Genomic DNA, 22,586 nt, shown 5'->3' on the forward strand with positions numbered 1-22,586 from the left:
TACCTGATGTCAGCATATTCAGATTTTATAGTAAATATTTTAGTTCATGCCACACCCAAGATGGCAGTAGGAAAGTTTGGAGACTAAATATATATATATGGGGGGGGGGGGGGAAGGGTACAGGGGCTAGATTCACGAAAGCACTTACGCAAGTACTTACGAACGTGTACATCTTTCCTCAATTTTTGACGGCTTTGTTTACATTTATTAAACAGTTTACAAGCATGAAAACTTCCCAGTCAACTGTTGTTATTGTTATAAACAGCCTCCTGGTGCTTCGGAGCTCATTAACTGTGTAACAATTGTAAACAAAGCCGACAAAGATTGAGAAAAGATGTACAGGTTCGTAAGTGCTTGCGTAAATGTTTTCGTGAATCTGGCCCCAGATGTTCATTTTGTTTAAAACAAATAGTTGTATTATAATACAACATTAAAATGTTTTTAGCTCCATTAATTAGTCTAGCCACTCAATGTTTTTTTTTTTTAGTTCTGGAAGCCATTTTGCAGCATGCCTTAGCATCTTTTCCAGTTTATTGATGTGCTTCTTAAGATATGGGCACCATACAATTGCTGCAGTTATATTGTGCAGGGAGATTTATGATAGGGCATGCCTTATTACAAAGTGGCTAAATATTTTTGTTTTGCGAATATTTTGGTAAAATCAGCAATTCGAATTGTCTGTTAGGCTGATCCTTTGCTTTGTCAGGTACCATCTACATCTGGCGAGTATATATTCACCTAGTTGTGTTGACCAAACCACACACTAGAAATTGAAGAGACGACGATGTTTCGTTGAGCTTTCTTGACAAAGCTTGCTTTTCGACAAACTAACACTCTTCGTAGTAATCTGGTTCACACTTCTGCTTCTAATGCTGCTGGTGTCTACTCTATTTCCTGTTCATCTTGTCCTCTCCAATACTTTGGTGAAACGGGCTGTACGCTAAATGACAGACTTGAGGAACACAAAAGTGTTAAATTTGCGAACACAAACAATGCTCTCCTCTGTCATATTAGGGATTCTAAGTAGCCTATTGATTGGTTTTCCTCTAAAATAATCTTTCCTGCCTCTACACAGACGCCATCTTGTCGAATCGGCTCTGATACACAACCTACTCAACATGAACCCGAGTTCTGGCATTGTGGCTGTGGACTCTTCCCTTTCTCTGTATATACCCAACTGTTCAAAATTTTTTAACAAACGTGACCTAACATAAGCCTACCCTTTTCTTTTTCTTGTTTTCTCTTACGATCCCTTTCTTATTCCTTTTATTACACCTTACCTTCCGTACCTATAGCCTTGCTCTTATCTTCTAAGATTTCCATCTCCTCGCCTCTCTTGTCTACTTAATGCCCTAGCCTCCCTCGTCTCATCATAATCATTTGATAATGGTCCATGACAGACCGAAACGTCGTCTCAAATTTTTAGTGTGTGGTTTGGTCATCATTTTTCAGCCACGTTATTGTGACTCATCATCTGCACCAAGTTGTGCTTGCGGGGTTTAAGGTCTGCTCTTTTGGCCCACCTCTCAACTGTCAATTAATCAACAGATATATATATATATTTTTTTTCTCTCTCTCTCTCTCTCTCTCACACACACACGCACGCGAAACAGCCCGTAACAGCTCTCTAACTCCCAGGTACCTATTTACTGCTAGGTAACAGGGCATCAGGGTGAAAGAAACTCTGCCCATTTGTTTCTGCCACTGCCAGGGATCGAACCAGAACCCTGGGATTACGAGTCCCAAGCGCTGTCCACTCAGCCACAGGCTTCCATGTGTGTGTGGCTATTCTTTGTGTGAATCAATGGTTATAAGGTTAACACTCCAGAACTGCTTAGTGGTTCACAGTGGAGCATAAACATGATAGCTACCATATATATAAAAATGTGAATAGTGTGATATAAAAAACATGTTTTATTGTTCTAATGTTACATTGTGGTACACATTAGTTACAACACTATATCTGAGCATAGCAATGTCCTACACGTTCTGTGTTATAAATATCATTGACAGCCCAACACATAGCACTTGAAAAACCCCAGTATAAACATTAAATACACACACAAAAGAAAATCATGAATTGGTAACATGAGTTTTCATCTCCACAGCTAAGAAGCAAGCTACATATTTTTTGTTTTAACTTTCCTGTGATCAGGGAATGCATTTTAACAATACCAGTACAATATTAGATTTTTTTTGTGTGTGTGTGATCATGGAGTTGTCACTTTAAATAGGTACAAGGAGTTAAAAAATATTAGCAATAAATGAGTTTATCCAAGCACAAATAAAGAATGCAATAATTGAAATTAACACGCAAATACATAAACAATGTAAGGAAATTTAATGAACAAAATCCTGAACAAAACCCTAACTGGATTTTGTAGGTGGGGCATCGGGTGCTGTTGTTCACAGTGAGTGAGCAATTCATATGTATTAGTGCCATCTTGGATGGAGTGGAGGTGGTATAGGATGAGGGGATTGAATGGAGTAAGGAAAAGGGTGCATGAGGAAGAATAGCTGTAGGCAGTTTCAGTGTTTATTAAGCAGTATTGCACCCTTCCACCCACCTGAACCCAAAAATCACATCCACCTAATCTCTCCTGCTTGCCCACTATATCTTTAATCTCTTCTGCCTGCTTAATCCTCACTTGCCTGCTAAATCTCTCTAGCCCAGTTTCTCAATAATCCCTGATCCCTCAATGTCATCTGCTAACCTATCCATCTGATTCCTCCAACCCAGTTCAGTATTTCAAGATCCCCCTTGCCCAAAAACACAATCTTGGTACTCAACTATATTCATTGTATGGCACTATAGCCATACAGTATTGTGCTACCACTGCATAAGATCAGCTTGTGTGCTCCAAAAGCATACATAAACAAAAATTGTACATTTATGCAATACAAATAATTTAACCCACCAAAATCTGTTTATAAATTATTTGTGCATCTAAATATGCATAAGCACACATTCGTATTACTTGTTATAAGAAAAAATTGAAACAATTTGGCAGTAAATAGCTGAAAAATAACAAATTTATAGATATCCAGATATCATGATAGGTTCTGGAATGATATAACCCCTTTTTTTTTTTTTTAGGTTCCCCTGTACGTATATGTGAAATGTAACTACAAACAGTTCTGATATATATAGTATTGCATGTTCACTAATACAGTTTATGGTAATCACTTTTATATCATGTTTCAAAGACCACTTGTGAATTGTGACATTAGGATTAGTACTATTTTTGCATTCTCGAGTCTACCACAATGCCAGGAACTTCACATATACTGTAATTACAAACTTTTATTATATTCTTGCATCAGTGCATCCTTGCCCAAGCATTTTGGATATTATATACTGCATTTGTGGCTAGAAATTGGAAGAGAAATTTAATAATTATGTTCAAGGTGGCATTTTATTGAATAGTTAAAAAATTTACTTTTAAGTTATTTTAAATATACTTTAAATACACTGAAAAAATCTCTGGAGCAGGATGGTAGGATCAAACAAGCGTCCTTGGTAACCAGGCTGTCCTGCTCCATAGATTTTCCTCAAGATATATTACGCTATTGTGGTTTCATTGTGCATAAATTAATTGTATATGGTAAAAATAGGGTTAAAACAAATAGTATTGTTTTTGCTTTGCACACGTTTTATACTGGAACATAACCCATATGCAAGTCGAGGACTTGCTGTATACTTCCTTAGTATGTTCTAACTTATCTAAAATGTCTACACTAACCATTACTGTCTAACTGGACATTTGCGTGTCCAATTATTTAATTTATTAGATTTCCATGATTGCCATTTGAGACTCTGAAACTTTTGTACTATTATTTTCAGCTATTAATTTAATATTGTACTTTATAGTGAATAACAAAAAAAAATTGTATATAGAAAGATTGGGTGTATTATTCAACAATACATGTACCTTATAAAAATACAAATTCTCATTAATAAAGCCATTTATAACTGAACAATATCAAAAGTAAAAAATTATTATAATTTACTGTTTTGTCCTGCCTACTTAAAAATCAATACTTTTGACTAAATATATGAAAGAAAAATCATGTATGCCTTATTTTACCATCATATTACAGGCTCTGCAAAATTACTTTCCTTCAGTTATAATAAAGTTTACCTATTAACTACTACTTAACAGCCAATTCATGAATCCTAATACCTTCCCTTGCACTGTAAGCTTAGTGACAACATTTAATCAACTACTGTAATGTGCTTAAGGAACTTACAAACATGGGAGAATTATTGTTTTAATGTGTATACCATAACTGTTATACAATCAGTATTCATACTGATTGGACTAGAACAGGTAGAGATGTTTGTTACTTGGTTGTATTAAAATAAATACACAAAATGTTTGCATTACCATAACAAGATAAAATAAATTAACAAAGTAAATAATAATATAGTAAAATTTAACAAGGTTAAGAAAAAAAAAAGGCAAAAATAAAAGGAATGCCATAATTAGGGGCAAAATAAGAATACAAAATTTGATCCACAATCTCAGGAATGCATTATAGCAGTGTAAACACAGTCACAAGATAAGGATTCTCAGAGATAAAGGATAAGCCCTTACTTTTTGCAGATTAGTGCTTCCACAGTTGAGTTTACAACTTACTTACAGATATAGTTATCAAAGTTATATTTATATTACATATACAGTGGCCCCCTTACATAAGGCATTTTTATAGAGCATGTTTTTGACAATGTGGTTTTCACAACCAAAACTTAAACTACATGTCAGGATATTAGTTTGAATTTTCACCATTTCACCCCACACCAACCCATCCCAACATTTACTTTACACTCACTTCCACCCATCTACACACTCACGATTATCCACTCACATGCTCACAACCACTTCCACCTCCCACTTAGAAGAGCATGAAAAACTAAAAGAACAGCTGAGAATTTGAAAAGGGTAACAGAGGGTCAGAAATGAGTACATCAGAGTGATAAGGGAAGTAGAAAAGAAATTTAAAAATAATACTGCAGGTACAACAAAGATCAAACCCAAGTTTCTTCAGAGCCACATCAGAAGGAAAAAAATTAGCGAACAAAGGATTGAATAGGGATACAGGAGGACTGAGAATGACAGCAGTGCATGAGAAATTCGTCAGGAGAATCCAGGTAATCTTTACAATAGCTCAAGATGTTCGAGCTGAGAGGGATAGAATCGAACAAAGCTGCACCGAATCTCCAAGATAACCGGAGATGAAGAAAGAAGACACCTGCTGGAGCTGGACATGACTAAAGCAGTCTGTCCACATATCACTGTAGATACTAAATGTAAGGAAGACCAGAAGAGCTATGAGCTTGCCACCTACTATGATATACAAGAAGTCACTGGAAACAGAACTGAGTTTTGGAAGACAGGTCAATGCACTGCCTATATACACCCCCCCCCCCAAAAAAAAATGGCAATAAATGACAAGCCAGTACCCCTTACTTGTTATGTAAATTAATGAAAAAACTAAGGAGGTTAGTAGAACATCTGGGATGGCAAATCCTTCTTAACAAACTTGTTAGACCAAAACTCCCAAAGTTTTATGATTTGGGAGACTGAAATTTGGGGATAAAGATGGGTAAACTGAACTGTTTTGGATTGTCAGAAATCCTTCAACAAAGTGTCCACTTAGAAAATACTGCACAAAATAGAGAAACAAGCAGGAATGACAGGGAAGGTGCTCCAATGAATAAAGGAATACCTTCGCAACAAAAGTATGTTACAGTGAGATGAAACCTCAGAGTGGTTGGATGTTACCAGTGGCATTCCACAGGGAGTCAGTACTGGGCCCAATCCTATACCTAATCTCTGGAATGACTTACCAAAGTTGATAGATTCCTCCTCAATGTTCACTGATGATGAAAAATTAGGATAAATATAATGGGAGACCAAGAAACTAAAGGATGACTGGGACAAAATGAAAGAATGTGTCTATTAGAGCTTATCTTGAGCAAGTGCTAAGTAATGATGCTGGGAACATGAGGCCAGATGTTTAGCCATCTTTCAGAAACATAACACATTACATAAGGGTCCACTGTACTGTACTCAAGATGTTCCCTTCCCTCTTTTTAAAATTTTGTCCTGAAATTTAAAACTCATTATAAAATCAATGTACTGTACTTAAAAAGATAATGTGAATTAATATACAAGTTGGCACAACTTGCTACTGTGTTTAGAGGACCTGATAATGGGAAAAACATAAAAGAGGTTATTTTAGTTCAGAATAAATCCATATTAACACAGGCTCAACTTGCCAAGAAAAAAGAAAAAAGTGAAATTGTTATGTAAATTGAAAAGAAAATTATTTACACTTGTTAGATATGAAATATCATTTTTATAAAAAGCATTGTTAAGCAAATAAACAAGCATTAGATTTGCATCATACCACAACAGTTCTCCTTAGTTATTACAGTATAAATAATACTACTAATAATAAATAAAAAAATAACTTACTATATATAGACTATTAATTAGGAAACTATTGTGGTGCCAAAAATCAAATATTTACAAATCATCACAGATTATGCACTGAACACACCAACAATTACCTGTCAAGCTGCTGCACTTCAGAAGGAGGAGTGCGAAGCGTGGAATTTGAGGAGGACCTCTGATGCCTCAAGGACGCAGTCAGATAAGAACTCAAGCTGCCGTCGCTGTCGCTGTCACTAGAAACAGATAAGTATGGTCCAGGAAGGTACACACACAAGAAGCCCAAGCCCGGCACCAGACACAAGCCGCATGGCACGTAAGGCACACAAGCTTTGTTAATTCACGCAAAAGCTATTCACTCTATTCCCAGCCAAGGTAAACTGTGAAACATGCTTTAGCTAAAAATCATCTTGGATGAGAACAGGTGATGTTATGGTTGTGTTTGTTTTAAATTTTGTGCAATAATCACTGACATTACAAGCAGTTTGTACATAGCAAAAATTAGTTTTATCATTGTTACTCTTCATACAGTAGTAACAAATCATTCTTAATACATGCTACATTATGTATATATGCATGTGACTTGGAATGTAGTTAGACTGCAAGCTTTTGCAACATTATGATCATAGTACTCAGTTAAAATATAACATGCAGGACATACATGGGCAGTGAGTTAGACAGAGGTAAAGGCTAAGAGTCAATATTAATAGGTTGAATTAAAGATGACTGCCCACAGGTATAAGGATTTAGGTTTTAACGACAGTAGAGTCTAGCTTCTATGATGACGAAAAAGTTGCCGAGTAGAAACTTGCAGTCAAGATTCTGTGTAGGAAGATGCCATAACCCGCACATCTGGAGTCATAACTGAGCACAACCTCAATGGTTGGCTAGCTATTTACCTGTCGGATATGTCGGAGTCCGAGTCATTAATGTCACCCTGGATAGCCTGCTGGAGATCCTCAATTCTCTTGAAAGCCAGTTTAAGGTCACTTTTGAGAGTGATAACCTCAGAATCTGCAAGCTCAAGCTGCTTTTCAAGCTCGCCTTTCTTGTTTACTGCATCAGTGTGCCGTTGTTGTAAGGCTGATAAGTCTTCCTTCGCTTCACGCAACTGACGCCCAATCTTCTTGCTCTGTTCCAGAGCTTGTGCCTCTTTTTGTCGTGCTGCATCACAGTCACCTGACATTCGCTCAATTTGGTCTTTCAACCTACCAATTTGACTCTGAAAACAAAATACAAGTATTAATACTACAAATACAACTACTGTATAACATACAAAATTGAACAAAAACATTTATTTGCAGTAATGAAAGATAGATAAAAATCTCAAGTCAATTACGACTAGAACTGGCAAAATTGGTTTATACAAATTTTTAATTTTCCTCAATTAGTTTCCTCTACATATTGAGCTTACCTCTAATCTTTGCCTAGTAGTCTGTTCCAACTCTAACTTCGATTCTATTTCTTTAATCTTCATCTCAAGGCGACGTTGAGTGTGGATATTAGCAGTCTCGCCTTCAAGGACCTCCACCTTGCTACTCAGCTCCAACATCCGCTCTTGTAGAACCTATCAAGGATGAATGATGAAGATCTAAAGATTGTACAGTACAGTATTGTATATAAAAATAACTTACTGAAAATATGCAATATGCAATTTATTCAATTTAAATAATTTTAAAACCCTGAATCTATTACCGTAAGTGGTCTAGTCAAACCTTCCATAAATATAATCAGTAAAGTAACACTTTTGTGTTTTACTTCTTAATGCCTGTAAGTGATTGATCTATCATTTTGGTAAAGTATAATCATATTGAAAGATGTTATTTGCATGCTGAGCTGCATTTAAGCAACTCTTTAAATGTTTATAGAACCATTGTCTTATTTTATATTTTAGAGAGATATACAGTACTAGTAAATTATTGTGCTCATATAGGTGGGGGACAAAATTAATAATTATCGTATTCCTGGTATGTATGTGTTCCTCACACAAGGGTTGAAATGGGTGAGGTAGGACGAGCATTAAATGTAAATGTTTATCAGTTTCACATTTATTCATCAGTACACTGTATATATAGTCTCATTTTAATTTAATGTAAATATTACCAAATGTATTGTATTACCTCTATTGTACTGTATACTGTAAAACAAATTATTCATATTATAATTTTTGGAAAGAATGAAATCAAGAGTAAAGGACAAAGATCATAGATTTCAGGTCATCTTTAAGATTGAACCATTGTTTAGGGTTGGTACAAGTGATGGAACTATGGAAAATATTATGAAGGATATTCTAGTAGCTGAGGAGAAGGCAAAAAAACACCTGAAAGAATTAGATGTAAGTAAAAGCAATAGGACCAAACCAAATTTCACCATTAATGTTGAAAGTGGCAGTTGAGATACTGTGTGATCCTCATATGTCTATAATGTGCCCTTAGCTAACAGGCAACTCCCCAAAATCTAGAAGATATATATAAACTGCTGAATAACCTAAAATAAAGTAGAATATCTGGAGGAAAAACATTTGTAACTGAGAAATTGCAGGGTTTCAGAAGGACAAATGCATGCCTGACATACATGATTGAGTTCTGCAATAATGTCAACAACATATGATAAAAGAGAAAGAAAGATGGGTTGATCTTTCTAGATTACCAAAAACTGGACATTATGCCATACTGAAGGCTGATTCTCAAACTGGAAAATAAGGCTGCATGTATATTTGTAAATCAGTAAATATAAGTGTATATTTGTAAATCATATTTACACTATTTTCTAATACTGTACTATATTATACTTAATTATAATACTTGATTACTATTTATTAAAATAACACTGGGGTTAGGAAGGAAAGATTGACAACGATTATTTTTTTTAAGCATTTTACAAGTAATCCAATATCTTTTCCAAATAAAAGAAAATGGGATTTGAGTAGTTATGTGAGTTTAAGGGCTATCAATTGACGGCAGAGGAGAGACTTCATAGCTTGACTGTAGTATGCTGCCTGCCAAATGTTAAAATGTAATACAATCCACCAGACACCCCATACAAAAGTTATACATGACAATCATCAGTGCCTAAAGGTTATTCAAGGGAGTTGCATATTCTCAAAAGTTAATACATATAGGACTCTAATATGCAAGTATATCCAAGAAAGCATTGAGAGGTGAAATGAGACGTATTCACACCTGTTTTTCATGCTCCAGCTCGGCAATTTGTTGTGACTGCTCAGATAAAGTAATTTGGTCAACAGAAAGCTGTGAAACACACGACTTGTACTTCTTCATCACCTCAGCCACTTCCTCTTCACTTTCTTCTAGCTGAAATGAACAAATTTCTTTGAGTTTAGAAAAATATTTAATTTAAAATTAAATAATCCAATACCGGTACTGTATTTAATTTTTTTTTTTAACTTTGAATACTATAATATACTGCTCACATTATAAGTATTACCTGTGTTTGTATTTCAGCTCTATCCTTGGCAACTCTAGCACATCTGTCTTCTGCTTCCTTTTTGGCACGTTGAGCTTCTTCCAGCTGAGTGGCCAACTCTTGAATATCTGCCTCTGCACACTGTCTGGCCTTAATAGCTGCTGTCTTTGCAAATTCTGCATCTTCCAACTGTGTAGAAATAATAGCTTAATAATTTAGTAGCAGCACTGTTTACTGGTTATTAATATAGTATTTATTATTTGTGCTTGCAGACTCAAACTATTAGCTCTTGAACCCCACCTTTCTAACCAATCTATATTTCCTCTATTATGCTTTCCGTACTACATATATTTCTCTCTTAACACATGCCAACACACACACACACATCCCCAGGAAGCAGCCTGTAGCAGCTGTCTAACTCCCAGGTACCTATTCACTACCAGGTGAACAGGGGCACCAAGGTGAAAGAAACTGACCATTTATTCCTGCCTCAGCTGGGAATCGAACCTGGGTTCTTATGACTACGACCCCCAAGCACTGTCCACTCAGCTGCGAGGCACCCCCTCCCCATAGTGTATTTGTACCTTGCATTTGAAGATTATGCAGGGAAAATATTTATTGATATTTTGAGGCACTTCAATTATATGTACATCAATGCTAATAAAAAAAAAAGGATTTTCAAGTACAGGTACAATATTAACACTTTTAGTGGTCGCTATTGTTTAAGTTCTGCTAACTCATATGCCTTAATCAGCAGACATAGCCTAGTGTAAGATGAAGTACACAAAACTATTAAAGTATCTTACACACAGGAAAGAGAGAGAGAGATAACATGCCAAATACCTGCGTCTTTAGCTGTCTGACTAATAGTTTATGGCCACCTTCAGACTGAGACTTCTCCAACATAGTTTGTGTGTCACGTAAGAGCGCTTTAGTTTTCTTTAGCTCCTTCTTCAGCTTGTGTATGTAGTCTTCGTCAACATGAGTGATTGTTCTATCTTGCAATTCATTTATTCGCCTCTCTTGTTCGTGTTTCTCACGGACAAGTAGAGTTCTTTCCTCATGCTCATTTTCAAGCTGTGCTTCCAAGGCTGTTATTTACAGAAATAAATATAAACCTTAAGTTTTATTTAATTCCTATGGAATATATTGCTGCATATACAGTACTTTTTATTTTTTCAAAAACTTAATTCAAGGTAATTAAACTGAGTACTCAAAACAAAATTTAGGATTCACTATATATTCACAATTACTCAAAAATACTGTATATGGATATAATTTGCAACTTATAAAATATAAAACCATAATGACTATCTTCAAGACAGATAAACATATGGTTCTTAAAAAATGGAAAGCTTACCTTTAATCTTTTTCTGAGCAGAAATTCTAACTTCCTCAAGCTCCTCCTCACGCTGTGAAATCTCACGACGATTCTCTTTCCGCATCTGCTCAATACTCATTTCCAAACGAACTTTTGCCCCTTCCAGCATCTGAACTTGTCCTGCCAAGTCATCCAACTCTTCCTCCTTAGAGAAAGAAAAAACAAATCTTAAGCATCTATAGAGTTCTTAGCAAGTTAATCCAATAACAGTACAAAATTAACAAAAGATATAGAGAGTATAATAAAAGAATATTCAAAATTTGCTCCCTATCAGTAATATAGCAAGCCAGAGGTATGAACTGGAGTTGAAAGAAATTGAGATGCTACACACACACACACACACACACACACACACACACAATTAGGTGAGTACAATTAGGTGAGTACACACACACACACACACACACACAGGGCTACAACTGATGATGACTAATTTTCAATTTTTTTTACCCTCTTTTTCAAGTTTGAGATACATTCTTCAATGATATACAGTATACGATAATGAATATGAAGGAACCGGGTCATTGCACTGAGCTACAAAGTACTATATAATGATAAAAGTAGGCAGAGAGAAGATAAGTTAAGGCAAAGAGAAAAGGTGAGAGAAAAGGACAGGAAATTCTAGAAGGAAGGAAATGAGATGGAGTTAAATATTGAGGTAATTGGTCAAATTCCAGCAGGAATTAGATGGATTCTAATGTATGTGTGGGCCTGTAGGGCTGCTGCAAGCTACAGCCTGACCAAGTTATAATCAAACAGGTTTGCCCAGGCTGGCCTTGGTAAGTAGTAAACTCTTAAAACTAACTAACTGGTAAATTATAGGCAAGGAGAAGAGTGAAGGTGGACAAGGGGAAGGAAAAGAGAAGGCTGAAAGGGAAGGCCAAGCGAGAAGGACGAGAGAAGGCCTAGAGGGAAGGAAGAGAGAGAAGGCCGAGAGGTAAGGAAGAGAGAGAAGGCCGAGAGGTAAGGAAATGAGAAGGCGGAGAAATGGTTGGAAGATCGCAGAAAGGGGAAGAAAGGAAGAGGGGAGAACTAGAGAAGTTAGAGAGGACTAGAAAAGGTAGAGGACAGGAGAAGATAGAAAGTACAAAAGATGATAGAGGGGGTAGGAAAAGAATTTGGAAGGGGCAAAGGGAATGGGGTGAAGGGATGTGGGGAAGAGAATAGAGAGGGAGGGAAGAAGAAAGAGGAGAGAAGAGGAGGGAATTGGAGGTAGATGGGAAAAAGAGGGGAGAGAGGTAGAGGAGTAGGAGAAAAGGAACAGGGAGGGAGGAGGGAGAATACAGGGGGTGGGAGATGGAAGGAGTACCAGAGGAAAGGGGTTTGAAAATGAGGGGAAGAGGAGAAAATATGAAGGTAGGAAAGGCATAACAAAGGAAAGAATGGGAAGGTAAAGTAATTGAGGAACTGAGAGGAGGATGAGAGAACAAGAGAGGGGAATAATAACCTTGAAAAGGAAAGTAGATGGAAAGGAGAGGGAGGAAGATGGTAAAAGGAAGGGTCGATTTGAGATGGGACAGGGGAAAGGAACGGTGCCCAATTACTTGGATGGTCAGGGATTGAACGCAGACCTGCATGAAGTGAGACCGTCACTCTACCGTCCAGCCCAAGGGGTTGGACATGGAAAGGAAGGAGAAAGAGCAGAGGAAGGAAGGGGGTAGGGGGGGGGTTGGAAGGGAGAATTATTAAGAGGAGATTGGGATCTGCAGACACTTTTGTAATCATGATATCTCTTACATGATCTTTGTACGTATCCGCTCATTTCTTTGTCTCAACCTTTTTTGTTCATTTTTATGACCCTCAGGTTAATATTTTCCTTCGAGTTATATATCATTATGAATCTCTCTGCTACATTTATTCTTTATTTCTACTCGCATCTAAATATCAATATGCATCTTGAAATACTGTATTCTAAACTTCCCAATTTCTTGGAAATGATACTGGAACTACTGGAACTGTAGTGGTACCTGGTCTTTGACCCGTAGCTCAAGGTCATGCTTTGCCTTCTTTAGGGTAGCAACTTCTTCTTCAACTTTCCCAGTGAAGCTAAGGTCTTCCAGCTCACGGCTGAGAGATGATATTTTCTCATCCTTTAACTCCAATTCCAGCTTCAAGGTCTGCAACAAAGAGCCAGTTAGTTGTAAATTTTCCCCTTTACAATTTCTAGGATAATTAAAACAAAAAATTAAACTGCAATATGTAGTGTCCAAAGAGGCATCAATCATTCCTTCATCTCCCCAAATTCGGTTCATGGAGCAACAACTGTATGAAATAAAATAGAAATGTGTTATATAAACTCGTCTAACACATTATGACAAGTTCTGTAACAAAATTTTGTTGAAATGTAGTAACACATCTTACTGAAGCTACACTACCAGTTAAGAAGTGTAAAGAATGGATGGATTTATGATAGTGTAATTTTTAGGCCATACCGTACTGTGTATGTTACTCAACCCGAAATATAGACCAGTATCACTAACTGGATTGTCAGTGTTATAGAGGGTCGTAAAATACTAAGGTGAAATTTGTCTGTACTCACACACATACCCCCCCCCCACCCGGACATAGTATATTTTGTCAAAGTAATGCGTATTATGGTGTGGTCAGACAGGCCTAATATTGAACTATAAGTCAAATACACCGACATTATAGATGGTAAGTACTATACCCATAACAGATGGTGAAAAATTAAGTCTACAATGTGAATTTTGTTACTATATTGAGTAGTACAAACAAGTATTGTACATCTCAGTGTGGAGTGTGATAGGGATGGTACAATAATACTAGTTAGCAAGCAGGCAATTTGCATAACGTTTACTTAATCACAGCATCTTTAAATAATATACTACAAAATTGTGAAATACACTGAAATAGGTAAAATAAGAGTCATCAGGTCACCGAAAAAATATTTAGCATTACATTAAATGGCGAGTTGCGATATACAAATAATGAAATGACTGGTAAAAGACATTTTATATTACAGAATAAAGCCTGAACAAAGCTAATAAAAAGCCACAAGTCCTGAACTAGTATAATCTTTGTGGTCAAGTTTAAGACTACTCGATTCTCCAACAGGAAGAGCAAAACTTAATGGCAATAGGTATCTGTGACTCAACTGGACCACAAGGTTTATCCCATAATTTGCTCTGATATCCTTTGGCCGGAAGAGGGGGGGGGGGGGCTTCACACACCCTACAATAGACAGTACAATGCTTGGTCTCTGCAATGTCGGAAAACACAACATGCCCTTCCTTCTCATCACAAAACACCGCGAAATATAGTGTTTTATGTGAATAACTATGAAATTAAGTTGTCCAAGCTATGCTCTTAACACCCATGTGCTGTATGCATAGCTGTCGATGTTAGTTATGCAAATAATAATAATAATAATAATAATAATAATCACAAAGAAATTACATTAATGTGATATATATCAATGAGAAAATCTACTAAGACTAAGTGGGCGCAGGCTTAAGACCCCAGCATTGCCAGTCGCGTACTCTACCACTAGACCACCGCCTTGATTGATGAGGTGGTCCTCATCAAGTTCAAGTTTGTTTATTGAAACAAGAAAGAAATACATCTCAAGTGTATCTCAAGCATAACTGGGTGAATACAACTAGGTGAATACACAGAGGGGGGCCTCGTAGCCTGGTGGATAGCGCGCAGGACTCGTAATTCTGTGGCGCGGGTTCGATTCCCGCATGAGGAAGAAACAAATGGGCAAAGTTTCTTTCACCCTAAGTGCCCCTGTTACCTAGCAGTAAATAGGTACCTGGGAGTTAGTCAGCTGTCATGGGCTGCTTCCTGGGGTGTGTGTGTGGTGTAAAAAAAAAAAAAAAAAAAAAAAAAAAAAAAAAAAAAAAAAAAAAAAAAAAAAAAAAAAAGGTAGTTAGTAAACAGTTGATTGACAGTTGAGAGGCGGGCCGAAAGAGCAAAGCTCAACCCCCGCAAAAACACAACTAGTAAACACAGACCCACACCCACCCACCCACCCAGGAAGCAGCCTGTAACAGCTGTCTAACTCCCAGGTACTATTTTCTGCTAAGTAACAGGGGCATCAGGAAAAACTTTGCTCATTTGTTTCCGTCATCGCCGGGAATCGAACCCAGGATAACAAGTCCTGAGTACTGTCCACTCAGCCATCAGGTGCCTGTGTATTGAAAGGGGAGCATCAGAGGTAGAATTACTGGTTGACAATGCCCTCCCGTATCTATCACATGCTAAGCGAGCTCTCTACCATCTGAGGTACATCCCATAGTTCTGGAGGTGCCGGGGATTGAACCCAGGGCCTTTCACACAAGAGCCTAAGTGCATAGGGGGGAATTATGAAAAACCCTGGTTAGGCTTCAGTGGAAGCCTCGGGATCCTTGTGGGTGCAGTAGTACTCCAGGTTGCAATTTTTTTTACCATGTTATGGTGCAGTCAACTACAGTGCGCCTGGGAACACCCAGCACATTGTTTCGAACCCTCATCAAGGCTCCTGTTGGATTTGTTCACTGATATATCACGTTAATGTGATTTCTCTGTGTAATAATAATAATAGCCCTATTAATATTATGTCACAGATTCTCAACCAAATTCGACTGTAATGCATTGCCATAACAAAGAATAAATTTCCGGGTGTCTAGGGACTGTTGAGGGACCAAGAAAATAGGTAAATAAACTTTGTTAACCGTCTCTTGTAACATTAATTCTGACATTCACATGGGAGGTCAAGTAAATACCTGGCGTGAGGCAACTCGATTGTTAGACAATTATCATTAACGCCGCCTGCTGACGCGTTACTTAACACTATATATTTTTATTCAACACGGTTGTCTACATGGCTGAAGAGTGTGTAGAACATTTACATTCTTAAGTCATTAGGGTTTAAATGATAGTTTAAATATACACTAGAAATAAGGAAGTATTGTCTTCATTAAATATACTTTTACTGATTACAGGAGATGCTACGTACTCATTAATACGGGACGCTAAAACTAGTTACAGGAAGGGATAATGGAGGATAACATTACTCGCAAATCTAAATGGACAATAGGTAAGTCTACAATAAAGTGTAATTGGGTCAGAGTCATTGTTCTAGATAACCGATACTGTAGTTAAAAGGCTGGGCCCAGGAGCGGAAGTAATTCCAGTCACAAATTCCGATAAATAAGCACAATGGGAAAGGGTTTGTAAAATTTTTTTTTTTTTACAATATTTGACCAATCGTAAAAAAAACCTCCAGGTAAAACTTAAATCTTGACCAATTCTCCTGCAAGACAATGTACGTACATGTGACTGTTTTGGCTTTCGCCACGCCACTGTATATATAGTGACTTGTCTCATGCCAATACCAAGAATTGTTAAAGTTGCGTCCCAAGCTATCACGCGAACGTTAGTATGCTCAGATGCTGCATCTCCGGTCAAAATTGTAAGTAACGTCAGCCTAATTAAAGCTCACCCGCCCTTCAGCCATTCGAAAGGCCTAAAGTCCTCGCAATCTATCATTTAGGCTTAGCCAAAGCTCATTTAGGCTTAGCCAAAGCAATCGGGAAAACATGTTTTGTTACTTTGTCCGCAGTTGATCAAATGAGGATTTCCTAAGACAATTTATTAAGGGTGTGCGTTCGTTTCCCTGCACAATGAAACCAATCTCTCACAACAATGGTAAATTTATACATTTTTAGTTATTTGTCCGTACAGTGATGATTGGTTTACGGAAGAAAAAAACTGGTTGTGTGAACTAAAAAGTAAACAGTATTTCGTTAATAATAAAAAGATAATGATCGACAGTCTTATGATCAATAGTACGGTTAGGGTGTTGTAGACTTAAAAAAAAAAAAAAAAAACAATTTTGTTAGTGTGGAATTGCAAATTTGTCAAACGTACCAGTAAATTAAAAGATGTTTTCAAGGAAGCCGAAAACAATAGGCAGGCGTATCTCAGATATGAACATTGTAATGAGTACCGAGGGTTCAATAGCTACAGCCTACTGTAACGAGTTCAGGTAATATGTTAGGTTGATTTAATGAATACAAAGTGATGTAACGGGGGAGAGGGTTCAGTGATGGTAATGGTCATGATAATGATGGCTGTAACTAATTTTCCAGCAGTTTCGCTTCGTTTTCATATACTCAGAGTATACCGGTCAGCAAGGTGGCCTGCTATCATAACTCGCATTATATTCCCTATTTCTAAACTTACCCTTTACCTGTCTTTCCATCCTCTTTGCTCCCGAAAACAAAAAAGTATACCCCTCTCCCTGCGACGATCTATAAAACATTAAAATCTACCAGGGAACTTCCTTGCACCACCATACACAATTCTACAAAAAGTTTCAAACCTATACGCTAATGCATTTGTCCAAATATCCAACCACACCATATTATAAAAAAAAAGTTTAATCACATCTGACCGCGTAGATAAACTGTTACGACCACCTTTGACCATAAAATCATTAAAGATAAAAGTGCAGCTCTGAGCGGCAATACTGCTACTTATTTTTTTCGAAAGAAAACCGCGTGGCTACCACATTCTTAGGAAACACACCACACAAGAAAATGTGCACACACTGATAGATGTAAAGGATGTAAATAAGGATATCTGCCACAGCAGGATACTGCCACTAAATAAGAGACGAATGTGCACACCTGTTGCTGCCAGAATCTCCTGACGGCGGCGTTCCTGACAGGCGTAGTCAGCTTGAGCGAGGTTGTCTCCAGCAGAAGGGGGTCCTCGAGCTCGTTGTTACCATTTTCCTCCCGCAGCGAGGAAGTAGACGATTCCGGGGAGGTGGGAGATAGGGAGAGCGTGGGCGTAACGTTATCATGCACACACACATTGAGGGGCTGTGACATGGTATGGCATATCGAGGTCCCGTTGTGAGTCTCCTCTGAGAATAGCGGCTCGGCGGGCAGCCCTTGTTGGCCTACCACAGGTGATGGAGGGTGCTCGCTGGGCGGCTCTTCTGGATCCTTAGTGTGGCTGCCGCCCCAGCCCTCCCACTGAGCGATACGCTGCCGTACCTCCACACTTGCTCGCTTCTCCTTCATGTCTGGCTTCACGCGTGCTAGATGTCACACACACAAGTCTTAAGCAACACCACCTCTAATGTCCCAATTGTACCCTGCCCTCTGTATCAAAAACCATTTTAGGCACTAGACAACAAATTTCAGTAGGCCGATGTGGTTTTTCAAGTGACAACTTTTGTGTGAGCCGTACTTAAAAGACTTCTTCAAACAAATAGGTAAAAATAACTTACATTACCGAATGCGCACAATGCAAATTAGGTACACCTTAATTCTAAAGGGGAACTATACGTGCCTTAATTTGGTACTATGACCATCATATTTACGGTCGCACCTTAATTTCGGGACAAACTAAGAGCAGATAATTTTTTTTGTCATTTTTATTTAAAATGATCCTGATCGTGGGTTGCAGATCTGTATCAGCTAAGGAATGCTACTGCCGCGTACGACAAACTTTTTCCTCATATCAGCTTGGAGAACTGCAAGTGTCTTATGACTCCTTAAATAGTCTCATGAAAAATAGGTAATATGAAAAAATTACAGCCAATTTTTTTATATTCTATAAATCCATAACCAATGACGATAAATAAATTAACTTACAGTACATACACTATCAGCGCAATCAGTATTCCTTGTGCTGTCACACTGCAACGTGAGCGGTCAAGATAAACTGGAATATTTTATGTAGTAATAAAAAGAGTACTCGTTTACTTAATTTGCTCTGAATACAACTGTCATACTACAACATACAGCGAAGATGTAAACTAAATGTACAGCTTTACAAGCCCAAGTGTACACGGCCAAGCCTATCATGATTGGTCGCCACGGAATATCCTGACTGCTAAACATTGAGACGCTTGTATTACATGTGACATTCACAGGTCACACACCCACACCCAGAAAACATTGTGAATCGGAAGACTGAGCACCGGGTGAAAGAGGTCAACTGTCAGCCAGGGAAAAAAAATCTATTCACGAGATACATGCGTTTATACTAATTCTCACCCAGTCAGAAGCAACTGATGGGGGCAAGTTTTTTGCATTCTTTTCTTCTCATGTCTAGTATACTTTTGTGAGTGTTGATTATTAACCAACGTGCTTATACAATGGGAGTTGGATAGTCATCTACGGGTTACTATAGGATGTTAAAAGTCGAGACGAGACGTCTGACAGACATTCAGCTAACCAATATAGCAGACACACTGCCTCACTCATGTGTTCCTAGAGTTACCACATACATCAATATGTTACTGCAATACGACAGTAGAAAAAACTCATCCTACATAACTTTCAATAATATGAACGTAAGTGTGGCTAGTAAGAGTTACGGAATTACGCTAGCAATTTCAAGAATATTATCACAATTTCTAGAATATCATCACAATTTCTATCAATTCAATAATTCATTTTCAGTCAATGCCAGTCTAAAATCCCAACTGGGATGGCTGTTTTCTTTCACTCACTGGCTCTTCGCTAACGTTAAGATCTCTCTTCAAACAAATTATCTTTCCTTTCTAAATCAATGCACTATTAAATTTGTTTGAGATCAATTAATGTAGCGTAAAGAAGAGAATCACCAAGAGCCAGGAGCGACACCACACACACACCGCCACAATCACCTCCGTGGGCGGACTGACATCACTGACTGTGTTTCGTTTGACCTGGCGAAAACGGGAAGCCTGGATATTAAATGGCGAATATAATTTTAGAAGCTATATTTTACTTTGGAATTCATACCATTTTAAACCGATTTATTTTTCAATACTACTTTTATTTAAATATCACCAAATTATCGTACGTACGACCAAAGGAATAACACTTTGTCACTCGTCAACATTTGAATCTGTCTTGGTGTGCGCTGGCAACTTGGCCATAACAGTACTACTTCCCTAGTCTCGCCTCTGCTGCCGCTGCTTATCCACACGACACCCTAACACCACGACCCTCGAGCTCGTCTCATCCAGGTCACCAGGGAACACATGGGATAATACGCCCTGGTCTGAACCTTACAGGTGAGGTAGGACTGAGTCCTGCCTCACCTAGAATAAGTATTGCTATATACCACTACTAGTTTTACCTTGGCCCAAACTATGACTTAAACATCTTGCGCATGCACATACACCACCACCCACGGGATGGGTATGGCGTGCATAATAAAGAACTTTAATTGAATTGCACATATACACGTGCACGCACCCACAGAGTGAGTATGGTGTGGTGTGTACATACATTTCTCTCTTACACACATCCCAAGGGATGCAGCTGGTAGCAGCTAACTTACAGGTACCTGTTTACCTCTAGGTGAAGAGGGCCATCGGGTGAAATATATTTTACCAATTTGTTTCTGCCTCAACCGGGAATCGTACCCGGGCCCTTAGAACTACGACCCCTGAGCCGTGTGTGTGTGAGCCTGTGTGTGTACGTACTCACCTAGTTGTGTTTGCGGGGGTTGAGCTTTAGCTCTTTGGTCCTGTCTCTCAACTGGCGTAGAGATACCTGAGCCTACTGGGCTCTTATCATATCTACATTTGAAACTGTGTATGGAGTCTGCCTCCACTACATCACTGCGTAGTACATTCCGTGTGTTAACTACTCTGACACTGAAAAAGTTATTTCTAACGTCCCTGTGGCTCATTTTGATACTCGGTTTCCACCTGTGCCCCCCTTGTTCGCATACCACCCGTGTTAAACAGTTTATCTACCCTGTCAATTTCTGAGAATCTTGTAGGTAGTGATCATGTCTTCCCTAACTTGTGTTTTCCATTGTCGTGAGGCTCAATTCCAGTAATCTTTCCTAATACCTCATTCTTCTCAGCTCAGGGACTAGCCTAGTGGCATACCTCTGAACCTTTTCTAACTTCGTTTTGTGTTTGACTAGATGTTGACTCCAGGCTGGAGCTGCATATTCCAGTATTGGTCTGACATATGCGGTATCCAAGATTCCGAAATTCCTTACACAAGTTTCTGAAGGCAGTTCTTATGTTCACCAGCCTTGCGTACGACGCTGATGTTATCCTTTTGATGTGGGCTTCCGGGGACAGGTCTGGTGTGATATCAATCCCCAGATTTTTCTCTCGTCCTCACTTCTGAAGGATTTCATCTTCCAGCTGGTACCTTGTGTTTGGCCTCCTGCTCCCTACGTCTATCTTTATCCAGGTCATCCTATAGCCTCTTGCTGTCTTCCACCTCCTGTGTGTGTGTGTACAGTACTCGCCTAGTTTAGTACACACAGAAGAGGGGAAGCGTGCGTGCGCGAGGAAAATAGAGGGATAGAGAGAATGTGTCAGTATTCCATATTTAATAATCCACAACAAGCAAGATGGTCAGCAACAATTCACCTCTGACAATACACCCAGTATATATTACTATCCTACTGATCTTCCTGCATCCCATAACGTGTCTTATCCTACCCACGTTACAGAGCGTCTCGTAGTTCACTTGTCTTCGTTCTCAATTTACAATCGGGCGTGACAGAAATGGTCGGGCATGTTTCCTTTCACCTAATGTCTCCATTCACTTAGTAGTAATTAATACCGGGAAGTTAGGCAACAGTTGGTATTGTATCCTGGGAGACGTACTGCGATACTACTAAATTATATATACAGACTTCCTGTCCCCGAATTATTATTATTGTTATTATTAATTATTAATATTTCCATGGACGTTCTCTTTTGTTTGCTTTTCCTTCTTTGTTTTAGGTGTTTTACCCCTCACACATTTGTTCAATTTTTTTTGTCTAGTTATTTTAATGTTTTTGCCCGAAACGCTTTGCATAATATTGGCTTCATAGATTGTGTAACTCCTATACCTTGGTTACCTTGAGGTGCTTCCGGGGCTTAGCGTCCCCGCGGCCCGGTCGTCAACCAGGCCTCCTATCCCTACAATTTGTGTATTACTCCTATGTTCTTTGTACACACACACATTCTTTTGAATAAATATTGTCATTGTTGTCATAGTCATTATGAACAAATGTAATGTGAATCATCGCTTTCAAGTGAAAGTGCGAACATGTAATTGTCTTGCAGATTGACCGAGTTGGCGTGCGTGGAACATTTATTATATATTACTGGTATCATTCGTAAATAAATAAATAAATAATATTTATAAAATTATAGACCAGTCACAATAAAATACATGTTAAAAAAAGTGATTAGGAGTTCTATATTCTCCAGTTTTATGGAGAATAATGACCTTCACAATGTAGGTCAACATAGATTTAGAGCGGGAAGATATGCCTTTCGCGGCTACTCGACCACTATGACACCATCTTGAGGTTATCTTGAGATGATTTCGGGGCTTTAGTGTCCC

The 22,586-nt window shown here is 38.2% G+C and overlaps 1 protein-coding gene and 1 long non-coding RNA gene across 16 annotated transcripts in view; one reads left to right on the plus strand and one right to left on the minus strand.

Moving 5' to 3' along the window:
* Nucleotides 1–22,586, plus strand: part of LOC123760036 (uncharacterized) — a 53,984-nt gene that overhangs the window by 11,745 nt on the left and 19,653 nt on the right. The window contains exon 2 of the long non-coding RNA XR_006773095.2: nt 16,212–16,306. This is a non-coding gene — a long non-coding RNA (uncharacterized lncRNA). The remainder of the gene's footprint in view (nt 1–16,211; nt 16,307–22,586) is intronic.
* The window catches only part of Mhcl (Myosin heavy chain-like), a 402,915-nt gene that overhangs the window by 2,538 nt on the left and 377,791 nt on the right, over nt 1–22,586 (minus strand). For 13 of the 15 annotated variants that reach the window (XM_045745416.2, XM_069325323.1, XM_045745415.2 and 10 more), the window contains 8 exons: nt 13,233–13,382; nt 11,245–11,410; nt 10,728–10,975; nt 9,906–10,073; nt 9,641–9,772; nt 7,873–8,025; nt 7,358–7,680; nt 6,578–6,694 (listed from right to left, as the gene is read on the minus strand). In XM_045745416.2, coding sequence (XP_045601372.2) covers nt 6,578–6,694; nt 7,358–7,680; nt 7,873–8,025; nt 9,641–9,772; nt 9,906–10,073; nt 10,728–10,975; nt 11,245–11,410; nt 13,233–13,382 — 1,457 coding nt within the window. The remainder of the gene's footprint in view (nt 1–6,577; nt 6,695–7,357; nt 7,681–7,872; nt 8,026–9,640; nt 9,773–9,905; nt 10,074–10,727; nt 10,976–11,244; nt 11,411–13,232; nt 13,383–22,586) is intronic. The other 2 variants (XM_069325324.1, XM_069325320.1) reach the window with 1 other exon arrangement.

The sequence above is a fragment of the Procambarus clarkii genome, chromosome 16 (assembly GCF_040958095.1).
Source record: "Procambarus clarkii isolate CNS0578487 chromosome 16, FALCON_Pclarkii_2.0, whole genome shotgun sequence".
Classification (NCBI taxonomy): domain Eukaryota; kingdom Metazoa; phylum Arthropoda; class Malacostraca; order Decapoda; family Cambaridae; genus Procambarus; species Procambarus clarkii.